At 42.8% G+C, this 14,000-nt stretch overlaps 1 protein-coding gene across 2 annotated transcripts in view; it reads left to right on the forward strand.

The window, feature by feature from the left end:
• The window catches only part of LOC125626500 (tetraspanin-15-like), a 290,723-nt gene that overhangs the window by 206,460 nt on the left and 70,263 nt on the right, over positions 1 to 14,000 (forward strand). For both annotated transcript variants that reach the window (XM_048829543.1, XM_075123508.1), the window contains one exon: positions 4,952 to 5,065. In XM_048829543.1, coding sequence (XP_048685500.1) covers positions 4,952 to 5,065 — 114 coding nt within the window. The remainder of the gene's footprint in view (positions 1 to 4,951; positions 5,066 to 14,000) is intronic.

Below are 14,000 nucleotides of genomic sequence, written 5' to 3' on the forward strand. Positions count from 1 at the left end.
TTCTCTGCGGAACTGAATGGGGATCAGCACATTGTAATGCCTCAAAAATGTCACTCCTGCTAATCTGCCTGCTCAACTCGCGTTCTTGCTAAGAAACCTAAAACCCTTGTGTCCCTCTTGCTCAGCTGCTTGCTGATAACATTGGGTTTGACCAGAACTAACCTGCTGCCTTGTACCTGAAGCAGGGAGTCATGTTCTAATCAAAACCTGGTAATGTCGGGCTAAGACCCTTAAAGGACTCTGAAGGAGTTAGGTGCTGAATTTTCAATGGGAGTTTGGTACCTAATTTCCTTGGGCACCTGTGAACATCCCAGCCTGAAGCCTCTCAGTACATGGTGCCCATTTCTCTTCAGGATTAGGTGGCCCCAATTCACACAGCCACAGTCTGGCACAAGAGCTACCCAGCCAATTTCAGCAGCAGGAGTATGAAATCAGGAGCAGTATTGTCTAGTGGTCAGAACTGTCAGCTGGGACTCAGGAGTAGAGCTAGGTGAATAATCTTTTCTGGGGTCTGAACATTTTTTTTTAAATTTTATTTTATTTTTTAAAGTCGGATCAAACTCAACATGGAATTTTTCAGAATTTTTGGTGAATTGAAAAAGTCCATTACCCAGAGAGGGTATTCAAACCTGCCTCTCCCACATCCGGGTGAATGTCCTAATCCTTTGGCTAAAGGCTGGGGGAGGGGAACAGCAACAGCACAGTCACCCCCATCTTCTCCTCCTCTGGCCATTTTGTGAATGGCCAAAACTATTTGTGTCAAATTCAGGAATTGTTTTGGTTCGACCAAAACTGCATTTTTTTTTTCCGTCAAATACATTATTCATCCATTTCACTCAGCTCTACTTGGGAGACGTGGGTGCAGACTCCGAGTTTAGCAAAGTGTCACACTCAGGTCAGTTCACCCCCTTTAACTTTCCTCCCAGGCTCTTAGGTGTGCCACTTCTGTCCCACTGCCAGCACGTTGGAAATCTGAGCTTCCCCAAAGTTTGAAATTTCAGTTAGAGGGGTGTTGGCAGAAGAGCTGGGCCTGAGCCAACTGCTTTTGGGTTTGGAGGGTGAGAGATCAAATCAAAGTTTCAATCCATGTCTCCTCTTCCCTGGGACATGATGCTATCTCTACTGCACCAAAGGGGCCATGAGGTCTGCATTTTCAGACATCTATCCGTCATCAATATGTGCACTCATGTCATGTGGTGCTTATGGGAGACATGTGCATGACAGAGCCCTATCCCGTTCTTAAATGACCAGGATTGTGCAACTGATCGAACAACGAGTTCACGGGCGTTACTTTTATTTTGTTTATGGAGGTGGGAAGTGCTTACCATAAGCATAACAGCAAAAGTGTGTTTCAAATAGCTGAAGTCAAAACAGTGATTCTGGAAATCGATAAGGGAACACAGTGGGCGGGCTGTATAAGCAGCTGCCTCACCAAGTCTATTAGTACCACAGAATGTGGATTTAAAAAAAAAGTTATGGGGAGGCCAGAACTTCAAGGTTCAAATCCAGTTCTGAATTTCCCCCAAAGTCTTGGTATGTCTGAAAATGAGATTTGAGTTGGGCCTTATCTTCAGACTTCTGGATTCCACCACTTGTATAATGTCTCTATTCATTATGTATTCATTGTGCAACTTTTATGAACACTTCTCATGGGTAAAATATTGAATGTAGTCCTAATTCTTCTCTGACATAACAGGTAAACTCTGACATCAGGGAAGCTACCACTGGGACCAAGTATGTCACTTATACCAATGTCTGATGTATGTCATTATACACTTACGTTTTTGTTTTATGTTCTGCACGTTTAAACTTTTAGAAGCCTGCTTTCTGCTGGGTGCTATTGTATAGAAGAGGCTTCCGTGGTGCTCCCTCATGGACCGTTTATTCTTCTTCTGTTTGTCTTCTCTTATTCTGAAATACAGCATCCCTCACGTTGGAAGCATGTGGTTTCCCTTTGTGTTGGACAAATAACATTTTAATTAAAATGACAAACAACCCGACCTGTTCAGCAGTTTGGGTGCAATGAATTTGATGGTCTCGGTCCAATTGCTAGTGGACACACACCAGTTATTAAACTCCTCGCCACCACATCTGGTACCGTCACATGTAATCTGAGCAGAGAGGCTAAGAGTGAATGAAAGATTAACGAGACTGATTTTTTTCCTGGGCTGAAATAGATCTGCTCACACATGGAAATGAAAAACAAAAAACAACCCAATCTGCAGCTGCTATTTGTCCTAGTCATAGAAAATATGAAAAATCTATTAGAATTGGAGAGAGGAAACGAAGATCCTAATTAGAGAAGCATTGGTTCAATGTAAATGTCTCCAAAGGTGCACAGTTGGCCTACAATTTGGATTACAGACTTGCCTCAAACAAAGCTACTATACTGTTCTCCAGCCTGCCAATCTCCAGCTGTCTGCTCTACTGCTCACACCGCACTTCTGAGGGGCCAGGTTAGCCAGAGGTCAATTATCAGGACAAGTAGCACCGTGGATCTCAGTTATGCACTATTTTCAGTCATTGTCTTTGACTTGTTCAACTTCATTTGAGCTTATTGGTAGTGGCACCTAGGGGGATGGGTGACCACATCACTAAAACCACTTCCAAAACTGGTCCCAATTATTGTTGTTAGTCTTTGCAGGTTTTGACTGAGTCATGAAGACCGACCTGTCCTCTTGATCCTAGAGGGTGGACCCTGTAATTCAGAGGCCAGTCATACAGATGGAGGAAAGAGTGATGAAATCTGGTGTGCTACTCCCTATGCTATGTGTCTCATGTGAATACAGACAGGGTTTCAGTCTCTCGGGCTGTCAAATTGGCCCCTTCAAACAGGACTAAATTCACTTACAAGTCTTGTGAAAATAATTTTATTTCTAGACTAAATTATCTAAAAAGGATTAATTTAAGGCCAGTAAATCTGACCATCATCATGAGTTACGTTTCACTTAAGTAGCCCATGCAATCTTGTTCTCAGGCCCTAGAGTGGGAGGAGAGAGGAGAAAAGTTATTGTCAAACTGACTGTAATTTATTGAAAAATATGTCCCTTCTGCAGCTTTTCTTGCATTTTCATTTGCAAGTTGAGTGTCAGTTATACAATTATAACTCACTCCAGCACATTCTTTTTCTGGTACCAATCTCTGAAAAGCTGCAATGAGAAAATAACACTGTCCTTGGAAGCCAAATAGAATGAAAAGTCAAAAGTCAACACTTGGGAAAATCAGTGTATTTAGCACTCTGGTGCAGGAGGTTGGGTGACTTCCCATAAACCAAAGATATACTCCCCTGGCAATCACAAACCAACTTGAAGCTGGTTGGCACGATAGTAGTCTTCCGCTCAGGCAAAATGAGTGAGCAGCTAGATGTTTAGTGATAGTCGAAACAACAGAAGCCACCACTCAAATCACAGACTAGCCTTGGCGCAAGGTTGGAGTAGGAGCTGAGCCATGTGATCTTGGGGGAGGTTTCCCTGGAGACTGAATGCAAATATAGGGGCTGGGTATTATTCGGTGGAGCTGTATTTGTCTAAGTCAGAAGCAGCCGGGAGCAGGAAAATAAATACAGAGCCAGGAAATAAGAGAAACAATGGTTAACGTGGCCCTAAGAGAGAGCTTTTGGGGCAGAGAATTGGTTGGAAAGAGGCTTGGAAGTGTGAACAAGGAAACTGACTCCTACTCTGTTCAGAGATATAGGAATTTGTGTACGTTCTTTGTAAATAGGATTGCAATAAATACCTGACTCTTTCATCAATTTCTTCTCCTAATGGAAACAATCCAAAAGACCCCAAATATTGGCTAACCACTTGGACTAAAAAGAGTAACCGTCTAATACACTAAAAAGCCCCATATGACACTGCTATAAAGATAGAAAGAGCGAAAGTCTTACCTTAGTGTTTAAAAAGATGTATATAATCAAATCATCTGTCCCTTTTGGTCATTGGCAGGATTGTTCCTGCATGTTCTCCAGTCATTTGTCCTGTTTTAAATGAACAGAGATGTGAGGCCATCCTCTGATGATCATTATAGAAAAGGGAGTTGCTTACCATATCTCAGTGGAGGTCCAGTATCTGAGATCTTACTGCAAGTGAGCTGTCAGCTCAGGCTAGTGGGATGCCATATGGGCGGTCTTTTAGACCAGCAGTGCCTTGTAGTTTTACACAAACTCATACTCTTGTAGTATCCAAATGTCTGAAGGAAAATCCACAAATGCATATTACATTGAAATCTTTGTGCCTTCAAGAACAAGCTGCTGAAAGGACTTTGTGGAACTCTCATTGTTCATAGCAAACTGACTCCTGCTTCTGTTCAGTTGTGTTTGTTGCTCTATTGAGCAAGAAATAATTTGAGCTCTTGTAATGTCTGTTCCACAAACTAGCTCTTGAAATCTGTGCCATGCCGTGCCCAGGGGAGTGATGGGCTTAGAGGATATATGTACAGATGGGTTGAAAGTATTCAGTATTAAAAAATTACTTGAGCTTTCCTGTTCTGCTTCAGTGCTTCTGGCATGTCAAGGCTGCCTTGCCATCTTGAGGCTGTTCCTAACCTCACAATCCCGACTGATTAGTCATCTGGAAAGCTGCTTTAGTTTGGAAAAGTAAATGCTGCACTTGGCCGGAAACTAAGTGAATTTAACAATCTCCTATCCTTCCTCTGCAATTCTTACTGACCATGCCAAAAATATTCTATCCGACTCCTGTAGTGTAGGTCCAGAATTACTGAGTTCAAGCCGTGACTTAGGGAAAACCCCAATATGATGACATTACATAAGGCTGTGTTAGTCTGAATGGTACAGAGTCCGAGAGAACCTCAGAGTTGGCCCATGTCTGGTAGCATGAATAAGGAATCCCCTTCTTGTTAGCTTCAGTTAAATGCTTCAAATATTTATCCTACTACAAACATGCTGTTATTTATCACTTGGTTACGATGCATTTTTTAATTTTTGTTTGCACAGTTCTCGTGTTGTGGAGGTGATGAATATAAAGACTGGAACGTCAATCAGTACCATTCATGCAACGGCAGTGGTCCTCTGGCTTGCGGGGTTCCATACACTTGCTGTATCAAGAAGGTAAGGGAGCTTGAGCTGTTAAGACAAGAAATTGAAGAGTGTTAATTAAAACAGCCATATAACAACTCGCTAGGGCCTTCTTGCATATGTTTCCTCTGTCACTTCTCACAATGTGGCTCCTGGTATGAGAGCCATCTTCTCTGCTTATGCCATCTTCTGAAACGGCCTTCACGTGTGTCTTCTCACATAACGGATCTTTTCTTTTCTCCCCTGCCTACTTGTGTCTATTTTTCTCACTCTCTACCATTAGCCTCTTTATAGACTGTCCTGCATTTATCACTCGAACAGACCAGAGGACGACAACTCCATTTCACAGCAACTTTTGAGGTTACAAATTCTTTTCATTCTGCTTTGGAATGAAAACAAAACCTTTCAAAGGGGTTTTGTGAAACGTTTGCATGTGTTGGTCACTCTCGATAGCTTGGGGGGTTAGGATATTGGCCTGAATTCAGAACAGTCTTTCATCCCAGATCACGCTAAACCATGCAGAGCGGAGTAGGGACTTGAACCTAGATTTGAACTTGCTGGACCAGTAGCTATATCACCAGGCTATAGAATCTCTCTCAAAAGCAACCCAAGCTAAAGTGTCAGCATAACAGCATATTTTGACATTCAGACCAGTTCTATTTGTCACCCTGTGTAGACCAGGCTTTGATCAGAATGCTGCCTGCTTGGCACCCCTCTAACCACTAGACTCTGCTCCTTCTCCTGCAGTATCACATCCTGGAGGAGTTGATGCTAATATCCTCCAGCATGCTTGTATGTGTGTGCGCACGCTCTGCATTTCAGAGGGTTGCCCATTTGGAGGACCCTATTTGTCATGACACTGCATCAACTTTTTTCGAAGTGGCCTCTTGACAGTCAGGGCACTGTCCTGTTGCAACTCGTGATCTTTCACAAGCATCTAATGTTGCCTTGGGGGGCTAGTCTGCAGCTTACAAAGTTGGCTTGTAGGATTTGGGCTCAACTCTGACAAAATCGGAACAATCCCTTGAAAATCCATGACACATGGCACTTCAAATGCAGCCCTACAGAGCCGCTCCATTGAAAATCTGTGTGCTCAAATCTTCAAACGTAACTGAAGAACCAGCAAAAAACAAAGGATCGACTACCCTGGGTGCTACAAGAACTCAAGAGACCATCCTGGCAGGCTCAATGCTTGGGGGAGGACTGAGTTAGCTCCATTGTGCCACTTCTAGACCTCTAGGATAGGTTTCCAACATCCATGGGGAATTAGCTGGTTGCTTCCCCTTAGTGTTGAGGAGAGGGTTGAATATATTTTTGCTGTTATGCCCCTTACTCTTTAACTTTTCTGATGCGCTCTTCACTGTGGTAAGTAGCGTGTGCACATTTGATCCGTTTGGTCGGAAATATAAGAGAGTTCCTTTTGCTCTTCTTATGCAGTAAAAAGACAGGATGACAAGTCCAAGCTAGTGAGAAAATCTATAAAGTCCACTGGGGTGATGGCCTTTGCCAGAGACCCTGAAAGGGGCACTCAGTAAAACCATTAGCCTTACTTAAAAAATCAATGCAGTCTCTGTTGATTAGAGACCAGAATGTACTTAACATAGGGATGATTCTTCTGAACCTGTAAGGCTTCAATGTAAGGCCTTCATCTTACTTATCCTTATCCTACAACTTAACTATTAACCACACATTAATTATACATAAATGAACTGCAAGGATAGATGAATAATACAGTCAGTCACATAACTATATATCATCACATCCAATGATTAACTACATACCCCCATGTAAACGGGAAAAGCAATTGAGAAGGGAAGCGAATACATATGTTGTTCTGTTTAAATGCATTGTACTACAATAATTATACCTAAGCCCACTGTAAATTGCTACATTGTACGTTAAGGAATTGTAAATTGAAAGTACGGCTCCCATTATTGAAGCTCCTTTTTCACTGAGAATAAGCTAAGTTCTATGAAGTTGCTTGAGCATCAATCATCATTAATACAGTGGCCTTTTTGGTGGTTACCAGTCTAATATGTGCCTTGTAATAGAGTACCAGGAGCTATGCCAAGATGCAGCTACAGGTAAAAATATACCACAGCTGGGCCAGTAGTGAGGCCAGTAGTGCCATGCAGGCTAGTTATAACAGGCTCCTCTGATAGGGAACATGAAGGGAGGAAGGACTAGAGGGAGTCATGTGATGTAGGGCTTTGCTTTTCAATGCTCTGAGCAGCTCTGATTCCCATTAACTCCTCTGGGAGCTGTAGGCACTCAGCACCTCTGATAATCGGGTCATTGCTGTATGGTGTTGGGCGGGCCCTGTAGGGTGGGATTTTCCAAAGAGTCTAAGGGTACAGCTACACTGCACTCAGAGACGGGACTGCAGCATGTGTGGACATGCCTGAGCTAGCTTTGATCTAGCTTGCTTGAATTAGCAGCACAGGTTATACAAACCCAACCCAGATCCTAGGTATGTATTCACACAGCTAGCCTGTGGACTGGGATAGCAAGAGGTTACGTAGGTTGGAACAGAGATGAATTAGCTGACCGAGGGACTTGGGAAAATGGCAGGACTGGAATAGTAAGGGACCGAAGCAGGTCAGGATGGAGGTGTATTGGCAGAGCTCTGGGTGAGACCCAGGACTGCAATCGCAGCTAGTGCTGAAGATAAGAATTGTGGTACATTGGCACAGCTGTGTTCAGGATGAGTTTGCCAGTATCTGTCTCCACTACGTCTAGTTCAAACTTGAGTTATTTGTTGTTCTCAGGAGTAGTAGACTCTCATTTTTTGGTTGAAGAATGCTGACTATTTCTGAAAACTACCCCATAACACACTATAGGCATGGCTGAATTGTTGGAAAGGTTTAATGGCTGCTCCTACTGTGCATGTTCCTTTACCCAGGAGACTTTGAATCCTTATTAATTCATAGACGTTTCCTTTGCTCTGCTTCTCAAAATCTCCTTCTTCCGCCACCTGCCTGGCACATCACGTAGATGTTCTCTGAAGCTATAGTGGCTCTGAAAAAAGGTTTTTGCCACAGTGCTTATGTTAACAGCTCTTTTCCTTACTTGTTTATGGTCTTGTCTAAGACTCCTGCAGCCCTGACTGGGTCAGCGGGTGGAGAAAGGAAACGTTTTCAAAAGCAACCACTAATTTTAGATGCTCAACTAGACACACTAAGTGATCTTTCAGAGGTTCTGAACACCAGCAGCTCCCATGAACTTTATTTTTGGAGTTATGGGTGCTCCGCACGTCTGAAAATCAGACCAACTGCCAAGCTGGGTACCCAAAATCACAAGACTTCCTTAATCGTTTTTGTTTAAATATTTACACTATATGGGCTTTGCTAGCCAGTCGCTTCTTCAGCTTCCATTGATGGGCTAGGCTAGAACGTGTCAAGGTTAAATTGTGTAATACACAAAGCTACTTTCCCCCTCCTATTGCCAATTCCCTGCAAGCAAAGGGGGTTTGAAGTTAGGCTATTAGTGCTCTCAGTAAGCAGAGAGTGTGTGAGGTGTTCTCTCCTCTTAGACTAATCTTACCTAGGCTCAACAACTGCATTGCATGGTGGGATTAGACACTCCAGATTAGCACAGCATATAGAACTGCAGCTAGAACTTGCTTTGTCAGATAACTTTGATTTTATGAAAATGGTTTTCATCCAACAAAAATATTGGCAAACAAAAATATTCTGGGTTTGGTTTGTGAAAAACGGAAAAAATGTCCCTCAAACCCAAGAATTTTTACTGAAATTGGTTTTTGAAAACCAAACATTTTAACAGAAAATCTGGCAAAAACTAATTTTTTTTCTGAATTTCCCTGAAAAAAAAAAGAGGCATTTTTTTCAACCAGCTCTATACAGAACCTTTCATTTCTAGCTTATTGGTCAGAATCCAAGCCAGGCTGTGCTTATCTGCTTGATCTGCAAGAGATGAGCTGTAGGGGGAGATCTCAATTCTGGTTTTAATAGACAGTGGCCCACATTATAAAATACACCACAGTTTGATGAGGATGTCCCCTTGTTAGCAGTCTCACATGACAGGCCAGTTATGACTTGAGCCATGGAGATGGACTTGGAGGAGATTCCTCTAGAGAGTGATTGAGGCACTGGGGTGGGTTGGCATGCATTGCTGCTGAGGTCTGCAGCGATTCTAAAGCCGCACGCAGCACTCCCGTCCCCAGCATCTCTCACGCATGAAATTCAAAAACAGAACTTTAAAAAATCAGACCCAAATCCAGCAAGCCAGCCAATACATTTTACCCTGGCAGCTATTCGCACAATCAGCACTGGGAGTTGGAAGTTGCCCATCCTAGTCTATCCAAGCTTAACTGAAATGGAAGCCTTTCACTCACAGCACGGAATCCAGTTTGGGTTAATGTTCCTTCAAATACGAGACCGCGTTTGCTGGTGGCTCTTTTAAGGCTACATCTGCATGATGAGCTACAGGTGTGATTCCCCTGCTTGTGTACACGTACTCCTCTCCTTGAGCTAGAGCCAACGTAAATAGCAGCCTAGCTGCATAGCACAGGTGCTAGTAGCAGGACCATGGCTTAGCCGAGCCAAGCACAACCCGCCTGAAACTGGTTGGTACGTACTCAGCACAGCTGAGCCATTTCCCTCTGCTGCTACCCATGCTACTGCAGCCACGCTGCTATTTATGCTGCCGCTGACTCAATAAATCACACCCCTAGCTCGTAGTGTTGATGATGTAGCCAGTGTCAGCAAGCCTGGTGCATAGCTACAGAATCTGACGTTTATTGGGGGGTGGGCAGCTTCCCCCTGTATTTCAGCCAGTGCTGTGAGGACGGGGAGATTAACGTCAGCCGGGAGACCTGCCAAACTTTTCAGAAATAGTTTCAATAATCCGAGCGCTCATTAGTTCACATCCCCTCCAGATAAGACGGCGTATGGCATCACTGCTACTTGCCGTAATTGGGACTTGACAATGAGTGCCTCACCCTTCTAAACTATTTAAAAAAGAAAGTGGCAGAAGATGAGCTGCTGAGAAATCATGCCTGTTCAAGCAAGAATGCTTGCAATGTTGGAATTTGATTTCATATGGGCTCTTGGGTTGCATGGGAAAGCAAGACAAGAATAAAAAAATCTTCACCAATATTTGGTTCCTCTAACATTTGTAACTCTTAGCAGACGTGGACAGTTTTAGTCTGAGATTTTTGGAGGCCACCTAAAAGGATTTAAGCATCTAGAGCCTATTCATTTTAGTGGGAACTGGGCATCCAAAGCCCTTAGGTGGCTTTGAAAATCTCTGAAGGCTGCAGCCTGATTGATTGTGACAGAGTGAATATCTGGCATAACAATCCCAAGAGCTGACAAGGTCAAGGAGACTGATGGCCTGATTCTCAGAGTTACTGAAACGCTCACAGCTCCTATCAAAGTCGATAGGAATTGTGGGTGGCACCTCTCAAAATCAAGTCGGAAGGCTACAAGATGAAGCCACCTCAGGTATGTTCTGGGAGAGAGCGTGCTTGAGTCCAAGGAGATAAAAGGAAACAATCTAGATCAGGCCCAGTAGATTTTTCCAGAGGGGTGGAGGGACTTAAGTCTTCAGTAAGCCAGGGATAAAAGGTATATATGTTATATACTGATGTTCCCGCTGAAGTAAAATATTGTCAGTAAGACAGTATAGTCCATGCCTGCTTTCTCTATTTACACTGGCCTGGCCGACCCTAGTAAAGATTTGCCAGTATAGCTAGACCAGCAAAACCTCCTAGTGTAGACACAGTTTTTGTACCAGCACGAGTGTTTTTGCCAGTATAGGTTATACCAGTTCCCAGAACAAGACAAGCTCTACTGGAAAAGCACTCTTGCTGGTATACACTAAGACTTTTGCTGGTATAGAAATGTCATTAAAGAAAATTTCAACCCCTAACCAACATTACTATACAGGCAAAAGTTTCTAGTGGGGACCTGGCTTTAGTCCCAAGTTAGTACATCTGGGTTAGAGCTCAGCAGTGTGGTAGACTTGGGAATCACCGCACCAGAACAGGCCAAAGGATCATTTAAGGTATGTCTACGCTGTAATTAAACACCTGTGGCTGGCCCATGTCAGCTGACTCAGGCTCACACTACAGGGCTGGAAAATTGCGGTATAGCTATTCGGGCTTGGGTTTGAGCCTGAACCCTGGGACCCTGCAAGGGGAAAGGGTCCCAGAGCCCGAATTCCAGCCCCAATGCCTCACCACAATTTTACAGTCCTGTAGCATGAGCCCGAGTCTACTGACATGGGCCAGCCACAGTGTTTAATTGCAATGTAGACATACCCTTATAGTTTAGTATCCTGTTGCTGGCGGCAGCCAATGCTGGATGCCTCAGATAAAGGTGCAGCGCATCCTCCCTACAATAATGAACCAAATTCTGCAATTTCATACCATAAAAGGCCCCTCAGTTATTACAGTGTTTTATCTTGGGATGTTTGTTCTCTCGAATGTTCATTGTTGGAATATGTGACTTTCAAAAGAGACCTATGTAGGGAAAATACCTGAAATAAATCACACTTTTTTTTTCTCTCAATTTCATACTTCATTTTGCAAAGATCAGTCTGTTCTCCTCCTCCTCCCCTACGCTTGGTCAGCCCTTCCTTTATTCCGTAGGGAGCATTCCCGGAGAGTAATGGTGATGGGCTGGGATTCTCGTATTGGGCTCTTTGCCATTAGTCTTCACTTCCAGTTTTTGTGTCATAAATAAGTTGATTAAATATCCTGCCAGGAGATGGCTAGTGGTCTGCGATGGTTATTAATCAGAATTTATGGTTTGTTTTCTCAGCTCGGGTGGTTGGCTGGGGAGTTAGAGGCAGTCAGTTGGCTGAACAGCTCCATGAGTTGGCACTATGCTGTGAAGCCAGAGAGAATTAAAAACAAAAAAAACCCCTCTATGCTTGGAAAATGAAGAGGAATAGCCTGCTTGTTATGGATCCAGGACCACGAGGTGCCCATTTTGGAGAAGGAAAAATTACAGGTAGTTACACTGTCAGCACTTTGGGGCCAGGACCATCTTTTTGTGTTGTGTTTGTATAGCACCTGACTTAGCAAGGTTCTGGTCCATGACTGGGGCTCCTTTGTGCTACCAGAATACAGATAATTCATGAGTATGTAAATTTTATCTGGTGAATGAACAGAAAGCAGATGCCATTGGCAAGTCACTGTGGCGCTCTGTGCCTCAGTTTCCCCATCTGTAAAATGAGGATAACAAACTAGACCTCCATTTGTAAAGAGCTTTCAGATCTACAGCTGAAAAGTGCTATATAAGAGCTAGGTGGTATTGTTATTATCTTGGCACATTCAGAGAGTCATTTACTGTAACGTAACTAGAAAGTGGCCTGCTTGAACACAGTATGCAATCCTCAAAATGTGTTTTTTGAAGGCGTCCACGTTAGCAGCTGCACTTTGTGGTTTATAGGTTTTTATTTTAAATTTGAAGTTGCAGTTACTTAGTGATTATTCATAAAGTAAGATGTAGCTCAAACAACATTTGTTTCCCATTTTAATGAGTTTCTTCTGAATTCTTTTAAGCAATCAATCTGGTTATTTCCATCTTCCTTAAAGTCTAATATGCTGCAGACTGACAGCTTGCGTAAGAGATGAACAGAAAATGACCGGCCAGCCTTTTAGGCAAAGGAAATGTAGTATTCAAAAACAGCAACTATAACGGTCAGCCTGACATCTATTCAGGGCAAAAAAATAGAAATGAAGAAGCTGATATGGGATTCAATTAATAAAGAGATTAAAGGGCAGGAATATAATTAATGCCAGTCAACATGGTTTTATGGAAAATCAGTCTTGTCAAACAAATCTGATTTCGTTCTTTGAGGAGATTTACAAGTTTGGTTGATGAAAAATAACTGAGTGAATGTAATATACTTAGACTTTTGTAAGGCATTTGACTTAATACTGCATGACATCCCGATTTAAAAAGTTAGCAGTATACACTATCAATAAAGCACACGTGAAATTGATGAGGAATAGGCAAATTGATCTTAAAAAGTAGCCATTGATGGGGAATCATCATCATCAAATGGAGATGTTTCCAGAGAAGTTCCTCAGGGATCAGTACTAGCTCCAGTTCCATTTAATATTTTCATCTGTGATCTGGACATGAATGTAAAATCATTGCAGATAAAACTTGCAGATGACAAAGATCGGTAGTATGGTATATGATGCAGACAGGGCAGTCATATAGAGCAATCTGGATTGCTTGGTATGTCGGCCCATTCAAACAAAATGGGTTTTAATACAGCCAAATGCAAAGTTACCCATGTAGGACAAAGGGATGTGGGTCATAACTACAGAATGGGGGACTGTCTCCTGGGAAGCTGTGACTGAAAAGGATTTAGGGGTCATAGTGGGAAAGCAACTGACCATGAGCTCCCAGTACAGTGCTGAAGCAAAGGGGCTAATGTGATTCTTGGATACAGGGCAGTCATGAGCTGGAGTTGGGAGGTGACTTTTACCTCTGTCTATGACACTGACGCTGATTCTGGAATCGTGTCTACAGTTCTGGTGTCCACATTTTTAAAAGTTGGTTGAAAAATTGGGGAGTGTTGAGGAAAAGAGCCACAAAAGTGATTTGAGGGCTATAGAAAATGGCTTACCAGGAGAGACTTGGAGCTCCATTTGTTCAGTTTATCAAAAAGAAGATTGAGATGTGGATTGATTACAGTGTGTAAGGACCTTCACAGGAAGAAAATACCAGGTATTAAAGGTTTCTTTAATCTAGTAAAGAAACGCAGAATAGGAATCAGTGGCTGGAAGCTGAAGTTATACAAATTTGAATTAGAAATAAGACCCATTTTTAACAGTTGAGAGTGATTAACCATTGGAACAAACTACTAAGCGGAGTGGTGGATTCTCCATCTCTTGAAGTCTTCAGATCAAGACTGGATGCCTTTCTGGAAGATATGCCTTAGCCAAACACGCGTTATTAGGCTCAATACAGGGGTACCTACATGA

The sequence above is a fragment of the Caretta caretta genome, chromosome 26, assembly GCF_965140235.1.
Source record: "Caretta caretta isolate rCarCar2 chromosome 26, rCarCar1.hap1, whole genome shotgun sequence".
In the NCBI taxonomy this organism is placed as follows: domain Eukaryota; kingdom Metazoa; phylum Chordata; order Testudines; family Cheloniidae; genus Caretta; species Caretta caretta.